Source organism: Prinia subflava, chromosome 15 (genome assembly GCF_021018805.1).
Source record: "Prinia subflava isolate CZ2003 ecotype Zambia chromosome 15, Cam_Psub_1.2, whole genome shotgun sequence".
Classification (NCBI taxonomy): Eukaryota; Metazoa; Chordata; class Aves; order Passeriformes; family Cisticolidae; genus Prinia; species Prinia subflava.
Genome location: NC_086261.1, coordinates 9,012,487 through 9,032,743, shown reverse-complemented (window position 1 = coordinate 9,032,743; position 20,257 = coordinate 9,012,487). Strand labels below are relative to the sequence as shown.

Genomic DNA, 20,257 nt, shown 5'->3' with positions numbered 1-20,257 from the left:
ATCTGCTTTGCATTTTGTATTGTTAAGCCTCACTCTCTTTAGCAGTAAAATAAACAAGGCAAGCAGAAAGACCACAGTATTTGAAATTTTAGAGAAACATATTCTTAATTCTGTCATGACTGTTTAAGAGATGGTTTTTTCCTTAAAAAAAACCACCTAAGTTGCTAAGAAGTTTGAAGTGGTGATTTTTGTCTTGCATTCTCCTTTTCTATAACATGCAATGTGTCTGTCCCAGATTCTGAGTTCTAAAAGTCTGTGCTTCAAATTCTGACATTTTATCCTGGGGGCCTCTCTTAGGTAATTTTTAGAGAGATTTTTAACTTATGTATGGTTTCCTTACTCTTTCAAATTGAACATTTGGGTTCAAGATAAGCAACTGTTCCCAGTGATTTCAAGTTCTGTGTAGAATTTTGATTAATGAAGTGTCTCATTTTTTAAATTAAGTCTCTGCCGAAGGTGTTCTATGCAGAAAACCATCCTGATTATGATATAAATAAAAATCTTACTGGCAGTGAGTTGATCTCAGCCATGTAATCTGTTCAAGACTTCCTGCCCCTAATTAATCCAGTTAAGAGCAGAATAGGTGTCCAGTAACTCTTTCTACTGACTGCACATTAAACCTTTGACCTGTGATTAACAGGGGTTTTCCCTATTCAAAGTTTGCAATAGTTGATATAGCAAAGTGAGTTCATTTTTCTGTGCTTTTTTTTTTTTTTAGTAGAGATCATATTTATATGGTTCTTCTGTAAACAAAGATGACTTTACTGCTATAATGCTTCCTGTGGTTTTCTCCCCCTTATCATTCATTACTGTTGTTGCTGTTCAGGAAATCTTGACTTGTGTTTGTAAATGTGGGGGTGGAAGAGGGGAAGTGACTTGTCCAAGGCTACTTAATGAGCTAAAACTGCTCATGGGGCACTTTCTGTTTTAATGCTGTGTGCTTGATGCAGTTGATTGAAAAAATCCTAAACCATCTTAACACTAAGGACTGTTTGTTTTGTATCTGTTATGTGAGCAAATGCAGGACAATTCCTGTAGGTGAGGTGTTGCTGTGGGATTATGTTCACCTCCTTCAGCTGAAGTCAAGGTCTGAGACTTGGTGATTAGTTTGTCCATTTGTGTTGTAGAAATGCATATTTTATGATAGGCTTCTGTTTTCCTCTGGAGTTAGAATTTCATTAAGAATACTAATATAATATAAAAAATACATTGATTATTATGTTGGAATTTTATTAGTGCTGGGAAGCAATATAGGTCCATGGCTTCCAGTGGAAAAAAAAAAGAAAAAAAGACAAAACCAACATTGAAAGCATTCTGGTTCCATTAAGAAATAATGTCTGCATAACTTAATTATTTCTTCTGCTTTTAAGTTACAGCACTAAAGATTATTTTTAATTTAGGCACTTAACAGCACATTACTTGGAAATATGTTGATAGTGAAATTGCTAAACAGAATAGATTATTCATAGATGTATCTGTAATGATTAGGTTCCCCTCATTTACATGGGAAATTAGTGGAAACAGAAATAACTGAAAAGAGAAGATGACTAGTGTCTGAATTTGTTTTCTATTTTTAAAATGATTAAATTAGAAGATAACATCATATAACATACTGTTATTTAGGGCCAGATTTAAAAATCAAGTGGACAGTTTTGGGCAATGCTGAAAGATTTCATATATGTGTAATGAATGAATAACACTTTGCAGTTTAAAATGCTTGCATTGACAAACAAGTCTCTTTATCTTGCCTCACATGAGAATGTTGATAATATTATTTATCTTATTTATTGCTCTGAATCATACTTTGAAGGACTTTGCTTTAAGACAGGGTATACCAGTGGATAGATGGATGCATCAGACTATTAAAATTATTTTTTGTTGTTGTTGTCAGTTTTAGATTTTGTACCTTAATGGACTTATTCACTTTATGAAAGGGAGCTTTTAACAAGCAGAGACTTTTCCTTGCATTTGAGCACTTGCTGCAAAGATTTCCTTAAAGTAATAAAGATAACATGAGTAATTAAAAATGACAGTATTTGATCTCTATGTATTTGCAAGAAAAATGAAAGTCTAAATATGGTAGAGGAAGAGTTTGCTAATTTTAGCTGAATATTGGGGGACAAAAGGCATTCTGCATGAGTTTTTACTTATGTCAAATATAGTATTCTAATTACTCTTATTTAATTTATAAAATTAAATTATTTAATTTAATTACCAAACACTGATGTTTTAAAATACAATGTAGGCCATTAACTCAAGAAGAACTTGCTCATCGGCGTGAACTTGCCAAACGAAGGCACGCAGAGAAATTGGCAGCAAGTCAAGGGAAGGAGCAGTCAGAGAAGCCCCCAAGTGAAAATTCACCTGAAGTATCTGGGAGTGCTGGTGATACCAAAGGTGTGTGGTACCTTAATAGCTGTTTGTCCAGGAAAATGTTTAGTTGTGGTGTTTTGGCGTTGCCAAGGGGCACTTGACAAATTCATATTGTGAATTATCCAGGTGCCAGTTCAAAGTGCAATACATGGAACTGAGGCAGAGTGAGGAGGGATTTGAGAGAAAGCTGGCAGTTCATAAATGGTGAAATAGTGCCACAGATCGATGTTCCTTGGCCTGAGAATGTGCTTGATCTTGGTACTTTGAGTCTTTGAAGGGAGATGATGCTTCAAGGAGATGCTCTGCTAAAAACTGAGTGACTTTCCATGCCAAACAGCCAAAACTGGTACAAAAAGCAGGGTGTGAACAACAGGACTGGATTGTGGGTAACAGTTGTGAGGGGTGGTCTTTTCTCCCAAGTAACAAGTGGTAGGACAAGAGGAAATGTCCTCAGCTTGTGTCAGGGAAGATTTAGAGGAGAAATTTCTTGACCAGAAGTATAAAGCATTAGAAGAGGCTTCCCAGGGAAGTCATTGAGTCCCTGTCCCTGGAGATATTTATAAAACATGTTACGCTAAAGAACATGGGTTTGTGGCAGTGCTGGGTTGGACTTCAGGACCTTAAAGGTCTGTTTTAACTGGAAAAATTCTGTGATTCACCACATGTGACAATATAATATACAATTTATTTTTTTTCCTCTAGATAATGAGATAGAAAGTGTTTTAATGCTTAATATATTTTTTCTGACCGGTTAGGTGAAGAGCAACAGCTCACTAGTCAAGAAGACAGCATGACCTCAAAGGCAGTGAAAGAAGAAGCAGCCAAGGAATATTTCATTGCATTTGCCAGAGTGTTCAGTGGCGTGGTGAAAAGAGGGCAAAAAATCTTTGTTTTAGGACCAAAATATGATCCTGCTGAGTCTTTGCATAAGGTAAGAGGTGACTGTGAACTGTTGCAGTAAATTGGAATTCTTCTGAAACACTGATGATGTAACTTCTTCCATGTGTCTCCCTCAAAAGAGATAAAAAAGTTGAAGTGAATAATTCTAAAAAGTATCAAAGTAATTTAGGTAACTGTGCTAATAGCTGATTGCGCCTGTAAACTCATTATAAACCGTAACATTTCCATTTTTAAGTACAGTGTTGTATTAACTAACCATAAATGCAATATGTGTATATTTTGTTAAAAAAAAAAAAAAACCACAATGAAAGAAAAGGCAATTCTTTTAGGGTACAGAAGGTGCACAGCAATATTGGGAAAAACTGGTGTTAAAAGTTTTGAGATTCTGATCAAGGAAGTTCATTACTTCTGAATTTCCTTCAAAACATTTATTTTTCCAGTGATAATGAAAAGTGAGGTAGAAGTAGTACACACCTAAAATTTGCCAAAGAAAGCATTATTTTTTATCTTCCTGGTAACATTCACGTGTTTGCCTCTAGTCTGGATTTTTGGGAGTGTGTGTTGCTTTCTAACATCTAAGGTTTGAGATGAAAATGCTTTAGGTTGTATTTTTTTGCTTTGGAATGCAAGGAGGTTTTGTGGAAGAAGTTTTTATCAGAGCTAAGTGAAAGACATCCAGATGCTGGTTTTGTGCTCTTTGTAGCTGTCATCCCAGTGCTGTGCCACAGATGATCTGCCAGCAGTTCCCCATATGACGTGCTGCACTTTGGAGAACCTCTACTTACTTATGGGAAGAGAGCTTGAAGATCTTGAGGAGGTACCTGCAGGAAATGTTCTGGGTAAGAACGAGGATTTAATTTTTTAGAGCCTGTATCCTTATGTCGTCCAAAATACACTGAAATTGGTTTGATGTGATTAATAAGTAAGAAAACTTAAATCCATGAATATTTTTAAGCATGTTGTATGTGCAAAAAAGGAAGGCAGTCTAATTAAATCAGGATTTCTTTACACTTTGAATAGAAGAAAAATAGGGATTACATTAGCCTGTTATCTTCAAGTTGGATGATTGCCAGGTAAGCATTGCTGCCAGGAATTGCCAAAGGCAGTAGTAAATTCTCATATTTCATAGATTGCAAGGATTATTTATAATATTTTCCCAATAGTTTAAATTCTTTATTGTGACTTTTCTAGTGATGTGGATGAGTGTAGCTTTATTTATGGGTCTGTTTGAACCCTGGTACTAAAAATTACTTCTTTTATGGCTGTGGCAATTTTTTCACTTTCTCCATAGACAAAGTTGTAAAAGTCAACCTAATCATTGAGTTATGCTCTTTTGTGCCAGATTCTGAGCTGCTTTGCTTTAGAATGAGTACTGCCTGATTTTTAGAAATTTATGGTGTACATACATAGTAAATGAAAAATAGGTGTATCAGTAAGGGAGGAAATCTTTAAATTCAGGCAGCTAACCATGCTTTGTCTGTTTTATCATGGGCCTAGCATTCAGAACATAAGCAGCTGATTTAGTTTTATTCAGAAGCTTGAGATTTTAAAATTCTGAATTATATTTTACTGTAGTCTGATTGTAGTTGACCATTTGCAGTATGAAAATGGTGAGTGTGTGTGTAACTGTGAGAGTGTGAGTGTTTATAACTATGTGAGTGAATGTGTGAAAATATATTAAATATATGATCTGTTTACTTCAAAAGATGATTAAGAATTGGGAAAAAATGGAGAAACCCATCCCAAAACACTTTGCAGTAAAAATGAAAGTATGTAGCCTCTCAAGTGCATAGCAAACAGTAAATACTCCTGGAGCTGCCTCCAGCAGAAGAAAAATACATTGTGAGGATTTTGTTATGTCTTTAATGTTAAGAGTTGGACCAAGTTTTAAGAAAGGTTTTTGTAACCATCAAATTCTACCAGAATTTGTTGGTGCTGAAGGCTGCTCTTCAGTGGGGTCTAACTTTGCCATAAAGAAAAGTAGTTTACTTGAGTAATAAAAGTTCTAAATGGTCATATTTAGAGGAATTCATTAGAATTTTAAGATCAGAATTCACAGTCAATATTAGCCAGACTATGTTTGGTATTTCATCTTTTATCATCACGTCATTGTAAAGTGATCACACAAAGCAAGTCTTCATTTTTATCTGAAGCATATAAGCTCAAGTCTGTATGTTGGGTTTTTACATCTAATGTAATTTTAAAGATTTTTTTTTAGACTAAAAATCCTAAATGCCTCTCCTTTGTTTCTCCCATTTCCCTGTAAGGCTGCACTGTTAATTTACATAAATTCAATAAACTGTGTAATGATTTGACCATGATTTATCACACTCAGAAGAGAATGCAATGCATTTATATGAAAGGAATGTGTAACAATGGTGATGCAAGACTTTTATTATTCCAGTTAGTAACAGTGATTTCTGTTTGTAAGGCCATTTGTCTTCCAGCTTTAGTGCACATAGCAGTGATTTCTCTCCAGCCATATAAGGAAATTGCTTGTGGATTATCCAGTAAATTAAAGAAGCTTTTCTGAAAGCTCTGTGGTTTCAGTCTGTATAATTAAGTTATTGCCATAAGGAATACACAGTTAATCATGACTGCCTATTTCCACTTTAAGACTCATTATATAGATTTTTTCAGATTTTTTCATGAGGTTTGGGGTTTTTTGTTGTTATTTATATGTTGTTTTTTACAAGGGAGGATCTGCTTGGTCCAAGTAAGCGACCTTTTTATCCTTTATACTGGCTTATGCAAAGGTTTAGTGATCAAAGACAAAGCTTAATACAGAGGTTGTTTTACTGAAGATGGGAAGATTTAATCCCTTATTCCTTCTGCTCAATTAATGTTTCCTTAAAATACTACTCTCCTTTTAATTGATGAAAATCTGAGGTTGCAAAACACCTCAAGAAGAACGGGCAGTGAAGCATAGTGAGTTTGAACTGCAAAGCAGTGACAAATAGAAGTCAAGAACATCAGGCTGGAAAGAGATACTGTGTCCTTGTCTAATATGTGTAGCCATTCTGGAAACTTTGAGAAGTTATTTTCTGGTATTATTTTGAGTTCCTGGAAGTTAGGAGAGACAAAATGTTTTGCAGTGGTTAATTTGTGTTGCAAGTTTGCAGCTGGACTGTTTTGCCAAAAGTATTTGTTAAAAAACTTTAAGCAGTATGTTATTTTCGAGTAATGTGGCAAATACAAAATAGAGCCCCTTCAATGTAGCTGTTTCTAATTCAAAATTTTTCTTTGCAAACTTGTGACTACTGTGCACTTTTGTAGGCCTTGAGTAGGAGCAGAAATATGATTGAAAACACAAAGTTCTTAGGGACCAAGGGTAATAAAGTCTCTGTTATGAATCTTTTAAAAATTATTTGTTGGACTATTCTATGAAAATAATAAAATCCTTGTCTTAGACAAATACACCCAGTTTGCAGAATCTGTAATTTAGAAGGATTGTTGTTTTCTCTGAGAGCTAAAAAGGGTATGTGACCAAAGTGAGCCCTGGCTGGAATGTGAAACCCATTGGTTTTCAATTTGATTATCATAGCTCTTCTTACTAGTGCTTACTTTCTTTTCTGCAAAGGAAAATTAGAAATGCTTCAGTTAGAATACATTAATTGATTTAATTTGCATGTTGTATGTAAGACCTTCTGTTTGCTAAGTGGTGTTAAGTATTGTTTAACAAGCTGTAGAGACTGATAATGCAGGTACACAAGTAGAAGAATTAATACTACCATAAACAATTTTTATTTTTAATTTTTTTGTTAATGAAATTTGTGGGGAAGCAGCACTTATTAGGTCTTTCCATGAAAGAAAAAAGATGTTGCTTGTTTACAAGGAGGCAAAACAATAACTTAAATTGAAACTGTTGAAAGCTCCACAAAGGAGATTATTATATGCAAGTTTAAAATAATTTCAATTCTGTTTCTATGTTAAGAATATTTAGTCTAAATTAAAACTCTGTCTCACAGCAGTAAGTGTTTTGAACTATTAATAAGTCTGAATTATGGGGAATGCAAGAAGATGGGATGGTTGATTTACTTGTTCCTGTGCAAGAATCTCTCTCCCTTTATGTATATAAATACATTTATTTATTTGTTTGTTTTTTTACTTTATTTATTTCCTTGAATCAGTCAAAGAAAAAGTACAATTACAGGAAAAGCATCACTTTGTAACAGTTTTAGGGAAATTCTTCTGGTTGAGGACTATAAAAGGAACTGAGTGATCCCTGAAGTGACAAAGGAAAAAACATGAGGCAATATGTGAGAAAAAAGTAGTCTGGGCTCATAAATAGAGATTTAACAAGTGCATGCCCTCCAGATGCACAGAATAATAGCTTCCTTTTTTCTCCCTCCCTTTTTTTTATTTTTCTTGTTGCTGTCCTATAACTGAAAACAAAATGCCTTTTTTTGTTCTCAGCAAAAAAAAGGGTTGTGGAGGTAGTGTAAAAAAGTACTGAAAAAATTGGGGGAAAGTAGTGTTTGTTTTGTGATCATGTCATGCACAGATGAAGGGTTTAGGACTCCCATACTGGATGCTGATTACTATTTCTAAGTAATGTGAACAAGTGCTGATCTGAAAACCAGCACACATTTTTGAAAACACTGGTTTAGGTACTTGTGCAAGTGAATAATCATGTGAGATTTTTTAAAAATTGGCTCAGTTTCATGTTTGTCCTGAATGAATAATTGATGTAATACATTTTTGTTAATTGGGATAAAATTTGTCTCAAGGCATGTTGGGCATGCACACACTCAAGTTCAGAATTATTGATCTGTGTGCTGCTTTTTATGCCCAAGTACCATAACAATGGACTTGTGTTTGCTAGTGTACAAAAACTAGATTTTTCTTAGAGCTGCCTATGCAGCTATTGAAGTGCTTTTTGTGTCTTGTTGAATACTGTTAAAAGCAAAGCTTTTCCCTTGCCACTAGATTTGTAGTGCTTTAGTGTAGGGCTCATAGGGGGCTAGATGATTTCCTGAACCTTTTCAAATGCAGTTAGCTATGTGACTGTAGAGTGTTCTACAAAATTAGCATTTTGTTTTTTAACGTACCAAATTACATTGTTAAAAGCGGGAATCTGGAAGTCCCTCCTGTTGCCAGCTCTCTGTCAGACTTCCTACATGACATACTGTTGTGTACCCTGGTGTTTCCATTTCTGAAATGCTAGTTTTCCCATACAGTGTTCTTTCATGTTTTAATTATTTATGAAGCACTTACAGGATTCTTGACATGGGAACAATGTGGCACAGGACATGTGATTGATGGTGGATTCATACCTCTGGATTTTTTGGTGTCTTTAGGAAGATAGGTGCCATAGAGCTGCAGTAGCATGATGAGCTGGGGTAAAGGAGTACAGCTAACCTCATTACAAGGTGTCTAACAAGCATTTTATTCCTTTAGGACTTCATTGAACAATTTAGGAGCTTTTAATAAGCAGCCTCTGTTAAGAGCAAAGAGCAGCTGCAAGCAGCAATGCCATTTTCAAGGCCCAGAATGGCTTTCTAGGCCTGATGCCAACTAGCAGGCATTACCACCTTCTGTGAGAGCACTAGGAACAGGCCTGCTGTTCACCAGCCTTGCATTTCTGTGCAAACATTTGGTGGGCTAATTTCACTCTCTGAATCAGTAATGTGATTATTTAAGAAAAAAAATAAAATAAATAAAATCGCCAGCTTGAAGTGATTCCAGCTGCAGGGGCTGTCTGATCCCAGCCTGCTGTGGTCTGTGAACACAGGAGGGCAGTCTTCCTCCAGAATATTACTGAAATTAGCCCAAAATACTGAATGAAACAAAGAAAACTCAAACCTTTGTCTTCAGTTTTGGAATACTTACAATTTTTATCTCTAACTGCCATCTTATAACGTTTATAAAATAGCCTTTTAAGGCTAAAAATAGCCTTTTTGACTTGTTTTTAGTAATCCAGCACTGTTGAGGAAAAGGTATATAATTGAATGGAATTTGTTGTTGAATGATATTTAATCTCCATGTACTCTTGCATTTACCTGACACCATAGTATTTATATTATTTTCCTTCCCAGTTAGTGTTTTATTAATAGTTAAATTGTTGAAAAAAATTGAATATGTTCAAGTTGTTTCTTTGAGCTAAAGACATAATAGTTAATCTGTTGTTTGGCCTCTTTTAGAGCTGGAAACTGAAACCATTTTCTTTAACTCTGTTTTTGCCATAGTGGATTTAGTCCCTTTGCAGTTCTTGCATTTTGCTGTGTGTGCTTGTAGCAAGGCAGGCTGAGAAATTTTTATTGCTTAGAGGGCAGCGTAACATGACATCTAATGAACTAGCACCAAATGAAATTAAAAGTGTATTTTGCTGATCATCTGCTGAGTTTCCTTTGCCCTGTTTGCAAATTAACCCATTTCATGTGGTTTATTTTGGGGGCTTTGGCTTGACAAACTTTATTGCACAAGAAATAAGTGATTCATTACCTTGTTTTCAAATCAATATCAAGATATCACTTGAGAGGAAAAAATTATGCCATGTCTTAGGTCAGAGTTATAGCACTGACATGAGTCTTTATTAACTCAGCTAAATTTTTTGAAGGCTACTTTAAACAGTTAATAGTTTCCTTATAAAGCCCTTTTTGTTTTGTGGTTTTTTGGTCGGTCTTTTTGGTTGAGGTGTTTTTTTTGAGAATTTAAATTGCTTTTTGAGTATCTGTGTTTTTTTCTGTTTTTCTGACTGCAGCTTATTAAGACTATAAAAGGAAATCATAAGTGTAGTAATCCTTTCTGAAGAAAAACACTTCTAAATTCTCTAGTGCTTCTGGAATGTTCTCTGCTCTAATTTTCAGGAGTTGATGATGAGATCTTACAAATGTTTTTAGTCTTGCCACTAAAATACAAGGGGTTTTAAAATCGTATTTAAAAATTTGAAGTGTATAAGATTATTTAAGCTAAAGTCATAATACATTCATCTACCCAACAATGCCTGTAAATTTCCTCTTGAGCCCTGCTGGATTATAATATCAAAAAATGCAAATGATTATGTTTTTGAGGAAAGGGAAGAAAGCAATGAAACATGTTATGTCATTTTATAGCAACTCTTAGTTTTTATAAACTGTAAAAGCTGAGCTTATGTGTGAATGTAAATTAGATTTCTATATAATTTCCTGTATGTGAGTCAAGCACTCCTGATTCTTTGGGGTTTGTATGCAGACAGCTACTTGCTGATGCTTGAGGTTTCCCAAATGATACCAGAAGGAAAACTGCCCAGACTTGTCGGTGTTGGTTGTTGCTGCTTTTGTGCCTGTGGGCAGCACTGGGACTAACAAGAATCAAGACAGTTTCATACCACTGCTGCCTGAAGGAGCCCAGAGCCCAGCAGCAGGCACGTGCTCTGCAGCTACTTCATACAGACATCTACAAATAGAGTGTACAGTGTCTGTTTATCACCCCGGTGTTTATTGCAAAGTGATTCGTGGCCCTGAGACTTCAAATTTGTCCAGTGGCTATTATCACACTGCTATTCATTGTTCATAATCCAGGGCCAGTGTCAGAGGGGCCTGTGACTCCTCTTGTGTCAGAGTGGACAATTGACTTCTGTAGTCACTGCCCCTGGGCAGGTGCTACTCAGCTTTTAAATACCTAACTGTGGGTTTAGGTCACAGATTCTACTTGGCTTACCTCCTAAATCTCCAAATCTTCTGTGAGTGGTTGGATGGGTGTAATTTTGCAAGTCTCTTTAAAATGAAAAGACAGGGATTTCCCCCAGTATTTCACACTTACTGTCTTTAAGTCAGCATCAGTGTGCTATTTTCAGTCTCTCTCTATGAAAGTGCATGTAAAAATAAAGTGAGAACAGTTATCTACAGAAAATAGCCATATTTATTACTTGGCTAATGAACCTCTTTTTCAATACTGTACGAATAGAAGGAGTTAAAGTAGTTAATATCATCAGTGTAAAATGGTAAGAGAAATCTTGAGGTGAAGTTTTGAGATTATTTGCTGAGCTCACATCTCCAGTGTTGCATTTGGGATTTTTTACAGCACACGGAGATACCTCAGTGGTCATTTGGGGAAATGACCTCATGTTTGCATTTGAAGAGCCTGAATGCTATACCCCTTAGTCTGCTTATAAAAATTGCTTGGAGCATGCTTTTTTTCTTTGGTATGTTGTATTTTTTTAAAGCCAGTATCCTCTTTAAAACTAGAATGTCAGCATTTTTCAGTAGGTGTCTGTAGTGTAGCTGTTTGCTCCCTCCTTTCCTCTGATGTGGTTCTAAGGGAAGCCATCTAACTTGCCTTGATTGGTGGAAATTCTCTGAAGAGACTTTTGTGTCCATTACTAAATGAGGATCTGTAATAGAGGAACCACAGTGACTTCAGTTTTGTATGCAAAGTTAATAACTTTCCATTTCTGAGAAAATCCTGCCTGTTAGTGCAGCTGTGAAATGCTGTATCAAGAGTGAGAAACATCAGTTTGGGACATCAGGGCATGAGAGTAAATGTTCAAGAGATTCAGCAAACAAGCCTCGTTTGAGTTAGTGTTTGAGACTCAGTTTTTAACAGAGGTGTAAATTATCTGATTTAACAAGGCTCTGTATTTAGACTGTATAACTGAACCTTTTATCCTTCTGTACAAAATGGCATCAGGCTTTTCTTCCTTCTGAGTTAAATATGCTAGAGAATTGCCTTTGCAGAAGTTGTTGCTGTAGAACTCAAACTTTCAGAAACCTGTTGTGTAGTAACATTTTCTTTATTTAATGTGACCATGTGTTTTCTAAAATTCAAACTGAGAACATTCAGTGTCATTTCAGAAATAGCCATAAAATAATCACTCTAAGCACAAATGAGTTTGAAAATGCATTCCTTTCTGCATGTAAATTCACGTATAGTCATTCAGACATGAAAAAGACACCATAAATCAAATCTGTTTAGGGATGTGGCCAATTACCAATGCAGAAAAGAAGTTCTATTCTAAAAGGATTTTGGGTTTTGCAGTATTATTTATGGAAAATACATCTCTCTTGCTACTGTGATGGTGTACAAGAATTTGTAATCTTGTCTGTTTCTATATAAAATCTTTCCATAGGTTCTGCAAAATTGAAACTCCTTTATGTGGATTTGATTGAATAAGATGTTTTCCCATCTTTATGCTTTAAACAAGTATCTTGTGAACAAAACAGTTCTAAAGAACAAATTTAGTGTTTTTCTGTTTTTCACTGAGTTTCAGTTTCTTGAAACATATGTACAGCTGTCTGATAAGGATTATATTTTAATTTGCATATCAAATATCTCAATATTCAGGGCATCTGAGTTGTGATGATTCCTTGACAAATTAGGGTAGTTAGAGAATCGTCATTTAATTTTCCATGTTTCTTTACAAGAACTGGCTATAGGAACCAGTTAACTTGTTTTGTCCTTAAACTGTTTGCTTACTCCCATTTAATGTGAAGCCAGAGGGCACTGTTTTTCATACAATACAAAAAATGCTGTTATTTCAACTTTGGATGAAGGTCTATGGATTCACAGTACTGTCAGTGTAGTGAAAACTTTGGATTATGGTTTTTTATTGTACGTTTCTTCATGCAGAAAATCTACAAATGTTTTGACTCTAAATTAAATTAATCTCACCGAGTAGTCTGAGAGCCAAAAATTTGCAATCAGCATGGTTCCTACTTATTAGCTCAAGTTGGAAATTTACAGGTTTCAGAGGCAGTGTAGTGTTAAGTAAAGCCACTAGCGTGAAAACTTCTTGTTCAGCTTCTTTTTTTTGACACTTTCTTTGTCCTGAGAAAAGCTACTGTTTCATATGAAAAAGAGCTCCTTTCTGAATGTTTCTTTAACTTTCATTAAAGAAACACTACACTAATTACCTTCTGCTCAGAGTAATAGCTGGACTGTAGAAATTCGGCTGGACCTCCCTCAGCTGTTTTTGGAGTGTTAACGTGGCCCTGAAGTTGACCCTTTTCCCCCTAAGCTGCCCAGCCCAAATCTTAATGTTAACCTCTTGTTTTCCCTTTCTAGTCCACCTTTCTCTCTCTATTTCTATCTGTTATTTTGCCTCTACTTTTAATTTGTATTACCTTAGTTATCCCATGTCAATAAAGTAAGACTATATGAGAATATTTTAGTTAGCCATAGCCTAAGCAAATGAAAAAGCTCTTCTTTTAACTGGCATTGTTTATGCAAAGCCACTAATCTGTGGGGGCAATTTACTGAAATGTATTCTAAATTCCTGCTGGAGCACTTCCTACTGGGAGCCAGGCCTCTGTGAGAGGGGGAGAGGAGCAGAATACCTGCATTCACACCTGGTGTGGAGAAGTCTTCCTCTTACTCTGTAGTAGCCCTGGTGCCTGTAATACACAGCATCCTCACCATAAATAACCTTCTGTGGCTGTGAAATGCCCCTGCTTCTACATTTGAACCAGCCACAGAAGCCTTCATTTATTCCTTTGAGTGTTTCTGCTTTGCTGCCCTTGTCTGCTGTCACCGAAGCTTCTTCAAGGAGTTCAGAACAAGCAGTGAGAGGTTGCACTGAGGGCACGGGAGTGGGGAAGACCAGTTTGGAGTAATTTTTGCACATAACCCCACTGAGGGAACGTGATTCACAGAGAAACACAATCCTGTGTTAACAAACGGGAAGGTTAAAAAGTCAAGAGACTGTTAACAAAGGCTGTGTTTTAGTGACTTATTTTCTAAATATTTTCCCGAAATTTGGATGTTGTTTGGTGTCTCGGATGAAATTGCAGAAGTGTTGTGAGGGTTGTTTGGCCTGTGTCGGGCTATGAGTCATGGAGCTGGCTTTGTCTGGGTTGGGAACTGTGGGGGGGACTTAAGGCAGAGCTATATTTAGGATTATCAACTGATGTCAAACTGTGGAGCACTGCTAAACAGCACTGTTAAAGGGGCAGCACTGGATAGTTCAGGCTTAAAGATTAGATTGTTTGGAGAGCTTTTTGATTTAGTAAATAATTGGAAAAGCTGATATTTACTAGAAGTATTCTGCAGTTTGCAAACCAAGCAGTGTAAGTTTCAACACCATTTGTATTTAGCTAGTAAAAAGTCATTGTAATTTCATTGTCAAAACGGTATGATTTGAAAAGAGCAAGCCTGGGTAGTACTTTTAGTTTTATATGTTTCAGAATCTGAATGGGTAAGAACATTATGTATAAAGAATTGTTAAATTCCAATTTGTAGATAGACAAGAAATAATGTTTGAAGGGCTGTTAACATTGAGTTCATGTCTTAAGATGCAGAACACCTGCTCACCTTACTTGATTGTATTTTGAAATTTGTCATTAATGCCTGGAACCAAATTTAGATACCTTTTTGCATCTAATTAAGACTAAAAGAAGTAAGGTTCTTTTCTAAACTTTCTTGCTCCTTAGTACCTAAATCCCTCCAGTGAGATCTGTTATCTATAGGGGCAAAATTCAAGAGTGATTTTTAAAAATTAAAAGTTCCATTTTCCAAGGCTGCTGCTCTCTCATGACTGTCATGGACTGTAGCTGATGTTTTTTGTGGAGTTTTACATTTGGTAACCTTTTGAGGATGCATGTTTTGGTAGATAATTCACCTTATTTGGCAGAGAGAATTTTACATTGCAATCTTTGCTTCTGGTCCTGTCTGTGTGATAAAAGTGAGATTGCAGTAGGAAAATTGCAGTGAATGTAAGGACCCCAGCTGTGATGTGAGTCAAAGTTTTTCCAACAGAATAGAGGTAATTTCTGTTATTCCCAATAAATTTGAAATTGAGAAGTTTTTATTAGACACTTGATGTTGATTTAAGTGCACTATTATTGTCTTGAATGTAGCCAGACCTGTGCCAAGACAATGTACTGGTGGGAAAAATAGAAAAACTCCACTCTGAGTGTGCAAGTTTTACATTTGTTTAAGTTAATGTATGGGACATAAGTGAGTCTGTTAGTTACTGACATTGTAAGCTTCAGGGAAATGCCAGCTTTGATACAAGTATGTTTCAGTGACTAACTGAATTTCTGAAACATAATACTGAGCAACAAATATTCATCCCAAGACTTGATGTTTTCCAAGGGTCATATGTTAAGATTTGTACAGTATTAAAGTTGGGTCACCAACTGATGTGAACCCGTTACTGTAAATGAAAATGCAACCTGCTGGTAGTTCTTGTTCCATCAGTTACTGCCCTTACACAAAGACATTCACACCCATTCCCTACTCTTTAGCCTGCTGGAGCTGATGAGGACCAGGCAGTTGAAAGCACACATGATTGAGAAGCTCTCAAAATGGGATGTAAAATGTCTGGATTCCTCATGGTTATATTTTTGGGAGCTTTTGCACAAAAGACTAATTGTTTTGTGTTGTTCAAAAAGAAAGTTCCCTGAGCAGTGTTGCTAACAAAGCCTGGATTCCTAAGGACTGATGTCCTTAAAATCCTCAGCTCCCCTCTGTGCTGCAGTTGTGTCCCAGTTGGCCGCCGGGATGCGCGTGCTGATGGCCAGGCAGCTGCTTCCAGCAGGGATATATGAGCATGTTTTGCCTGCCCTTTCTTCACTGAGATCACCAATTTTGGTCTCCCTTCAGTACTTAGCCATTGATTTTACATAACTTGTGGAAACTTAATTACACCTGAACCCTCTGCTTTCTCTCACTGGTGAACTTAGTGGAAGTTGACAGCATGTTTAAAAGTTGTTGAGGAGAGCCTGTGTGATTACAGGAGTTGCGTTTACTTTGGAAATGGGACTAAAAACACTCCATTTTTAACAGATCCTTTTGTGTCCGCAATCCCACCAGGAAGTATGACATACTGTGTTGAAAGCCTTGCCTCTCAACCAAAAAGAGTCATTTCAGTGCTCAGGCATTCTTAGCAGAAATGCCTCTCATTTTTAGTGAAAACAGTTTATCTATCTGGAACCCTTCCAAAGCGTTTAAAGCTGATACAGAGCAGTGGCAAATGGCCACGTTACTCCTGTTCAGAAAAGCAGCTGGCTTTTTTCTTTTTTAGTGTTTTAAGGTTTTGCTTTGTCTTGAGGCAGCCGCCAAGCCACTGCTGTTGCCTGTGGGTGACACTCGATACCTCATCTGTGGGCTCTGCTGCTTAGGCAGCACAATGTCAGCCAGCCTGACCTCCTTTGGGAGGGCACAGAGGTGGGGCGTGGAGACAAATTAACTTTTTTCACAACCTAGAGGTGTTAGCTGCTCCCTCTACTTAGATGGGAAAGGTCTCTCAAGTAGTTTTTGGAGATGCTGGTTATTTAACGTGGTGTTCTGGTTGGTGTCATCATGCCATTGGGGCTTCAGTGGGATTAATGTGTTGAGTTGCCTGTTCTTGGACAAAATGTCAGAAGGAGCCTCTTAATGCACTGATAGTTAAAGGAGTGCAAATTGGGTGAAATGGAGAATTGCTTTTTATTAGATTAGTTCTACTCTGCTTATTAGACTATCCTGAATTGTCTCACAGAGTCTGACAAATGCTGGTGTTGGGGAACCAGAAGTGGGGACAGGCTTGGTTTTTTAGGGGCAGCTGGCTGGAGATCATCCCAGCTGTATTTGAGATGGTGTTCTCAGACTGCCTTTTGGGCTGGGCTCTCCTCTTATGCTTGGATGCAAATGAATTGGTCAGTGACTGGTGATATTACTGTAAAAAAGGGAATTAAAACTCAGGTTTTTCCAGATGAGGAGGTGTTGAAGCTCCAAGCTCCTCCCCTGGTATCTTTTGTCAGTGTGAGGCTCCTGCCATTTACTACTAAGTAAATTAAGACAGCCATGTTGGGCATATTCTCAATGCATATAGACTCCTATGCTGTAAATAAAATGTAATGTTAATACTTGGTTTTTTGGGGTTTTGGGGTTTTTTTACAACAAGGCATTAAAAAACTAGATTAATTCTGTTTAATATCTTAATTTTAAAATAGAGGAATGTTTTAAAGCCCAGTTTAATGGTATGGTCCTCTGTACTAGTCTCAAGAATTCTGCCATAGGAATGATCTGTGAATTTTTTTCCCATTTTTTTCTTGTCCTAGAGCTAATGGAAGTTAATACGTTGCAATATTTTAGGAAGTCAAAATTATGCAGACTGCAAATTACAGTAATAACTCTCGATGATACATTAACTGAAGTAATCAGAAATTAGGGCGAAAATTACAGTCTTCTTTCCTTTGGGGGAAAAAGGTTTGGGGGGATAAGGAGGATAAATAGCATTCCAACCTTTTAGGGTTTTTTTACATTTTAAATATACTTGATTTTGGTATGCTTCATTTACTCAGAGGCAGACTAGCAGTATTTCTTAAAGTGAACTTGCTTGTAAAATCCATTATTTAAATATAATTTTATGAAAAAATAAGAATTTGTTTCAATCTGAGATGAGTATTCATGGCCTCATAACAGGTTTTCATGTGGCAGCAATTTTTTTTTATAATTTGAGTGCATTTTCTGTTTATTTTTTTCAATTAGTTTTATCTATTAAACTAAAGCATGTGATAAATAACTCCTTATCAATAACTTCCTAAGCTGCTGATACAACAAGTGTATTTAAGACATCTCTGTTCCCTCTCATGCCATCTGTTTTACACCCCTTATGGCAAATAGTCCTTATCCGAGACATTTGAAAGGTGCTTTATTTGGTTAGAATGCTTCTGATTAATTATTTCCCAAAATATTACTGCTTGTTTAACTACTTAAAGGTTTCTTCTAGCTTGAAGTGAAATTCTATATTCTTCTTTATCCGTCTTGAAAATTATTGTATTTAAAGTAAACATCAATTCTGCATAATGCAGACTGAAGCAGTCATTATTCATGGTGCTTTGGAAGACTGTAAGCCATATTTCCCAAGGCAGCAAAATCAGGCAGCATAAATCACTTATAGACAGATGTGTTGGGGGATGGGGAGGTTGCCTCTAAAAGAGAGCATTAGGCATTGGGTCAGGTCTTGGAAAATAGAATTTTAATTAGTTCCTTGCATGTCTTACAAGTTAACAGGATAAATGGTCAATGGCTCAGGCATTTCCCACAGGATATTTTACACATTTGGTGATCTGTGTGCTGCTTCTGCCTGTGCTATCTGGAATATCCTCATAACTGGTTAGTCTGTATTTGCATTTATCTGATGTATTGAATGATAAAGGCCTTATGTTCTTTTTTCTAAGTAATGAAATATAATTCACGTATATTTGGATTCTGCAGTTAAACATAAATCAGCACATGGATGGACAAAATTTAATGAGCTTTTAAACTAACTGCCATTGTCTTTTGTAATTGACACTTCCAGTGGTAGATTCTAAATTCCCTGTGTACCTGGGATATATAATGCAGAATTTGTAGGAATATGTTCGTGTAGCTTTTTCTAGGCAAACATGACAAAACTTCCAAGACTTCTACAGATTAAAATTAATTCTTTGCAAGATCAGTGCCTGAAGGCCTCATTAATTTTAACACCACTTATAATTGATTCTGGGAAGTAACAGATGTTAATTATATTTTACAATCTTCAGTTTAAGAAAACAGTATATACATGAAGTCTGTCCATTTTCAGGGGACATCACTAAAACTGAATAATGCCTAAAAAGGCATTTGCTTTTTGGGTGGTTTGTAGGCTATGCTATAACTAGTCTGATTTATGAAGAAATAATTTGATATTATTGATCTATCAGCTGTTAGTTATTTTGCTCTGTTGCAGGAAGCATTTGGTCAAGAAATTAAAAGAATCAAGTTTTCTATTGTGCTGAAAACCCTAATGAACTTTAGATCTTTGTTCATTTGCATCTTGCCTCCAGTACTCTCATAAAAATAGTAAAATATTATATGGGGGTTTATGTCTTCCCATTGTCTAGTTAGAAATAAATACTGAACTTTGCTACATTTTCAAGAAGAAAGGTTTTGCCTCCATCTCCTTTCTTTTATAAACAGCTTTTGTGCTCAACTGGAAAGAGCACAAGTGATTCCATGCTTCCCTTCTCAGCCTCAGCCTCCCTCTCCTTTGCTTTCTCAATGTCCATACCTTTCAATGTAGTTGAAATATTTGAAAAAAATGTTGAAATAAATTGAGAAGTGATTGTTTTGATTAATCCTTCTGGTATCTATTCTCTTCATGATCATACAACACACAATCCTCTTTTAATAGATTTCCAGAATTGAGTATGTGTGCACAGCTGATGTTTTGATGGTGGTCCTGTGAAAGATTATTTCACTTTTTTGTAATGTAACTAGCCAGAGAAGTTGTTTTTAAGTAAATTTCTTTTTAGAGGCCAAATAGCAATATGGGTCATTGTGAGATGACTTCTGGGAATTTGTGTTTTTCTTCTGCTAGGTTGAGGGAAGAAATTTGGATCTATTGGTATATGTTCCTTTTGCAAACTTAGATATTCATATCAAGCCTAAGTCTAATGTATTTTACCAAACACTTTGGTGTTTTCTTGAGTTTTGTTGGTGGATGAGGGTTTTGTTGTTGGTTTTTGGGGGTTTTGGTGTTTTGGGTTTTTTTGTTTAGTAGTTTTCTCATTTTACCAGCTGGAGCCAGCAGTAGATGGCCAGCATGTGTGAACAATGCAGGGAGCTACACCTGAAATATTTCTCATCTTCACAGAAAGATACCTAAAGTCTTCAGAGAGTGCAGTTAAAGCATTATTGACTAAAAGACAGGAGGATTGCTGGGTGATTTTTTCCCTGCATAGGATGCTCCATAGGAATTCAGCTGATCTGTTTTCCAGTACAACATGCAATTTCCTTTGTTTATTTATAAAAGCACATTTACTATTACTAAATAAACACACTCAACAACAAATCAGCATTTCAAAAGACTTTTAGATTATCAAAGTAAATATGTTGAAAGTACAATGCCTAAATTCCATTTGTTTGGAACTGTAGCCATTCTGAACTGGTGCTGAAGTTTTGGTTGTGATTTTTAAAAAAATTGAGTAAATTCAGATGTGTTGCTGTCGGGTCAAATTAAATTAATTGATTTAAAGTAATTATAAATCTAAAATTTGGTTTGTGTTTCAGAAACCCTTGCAGAGTTTTGTATGGTGCTAAATGCTTCCCACGTGCAGTA

General features: G+C 36.1%; 1 protein-coding gene across 1 annotated transcript in view; it reads left to right on the top strand.

Annotated features, from left to right (window-relative positions):
* Nucleotides 1–20,257, top strand: part of EFL1 (elongation factor like GTPase 1) — a 61,004-nt gene that overhangs the window by 15,040 nt on the left and 25,707 nt on the right. Inside the window, exons 13-15 of the mRNA XM_063412568.1 lie at nucleotides 2,246–2,397; nucleotides 3,129–3,304; nucleotides 3,977–4,112. Of these exons, the coding sequence (XP_063268638.1) occupies nucleotides 2,246–2,397; nucleotides 3,129–3,304; nucleotides 3,977–4,112 (464 nt within the window). The remainder of the gene's footprint in view (nucleotides 1–2,245; nucleotides 2,398–3,128; nucleotides 3,305–3,976; nucleotides 4,113–20,257) is intronic.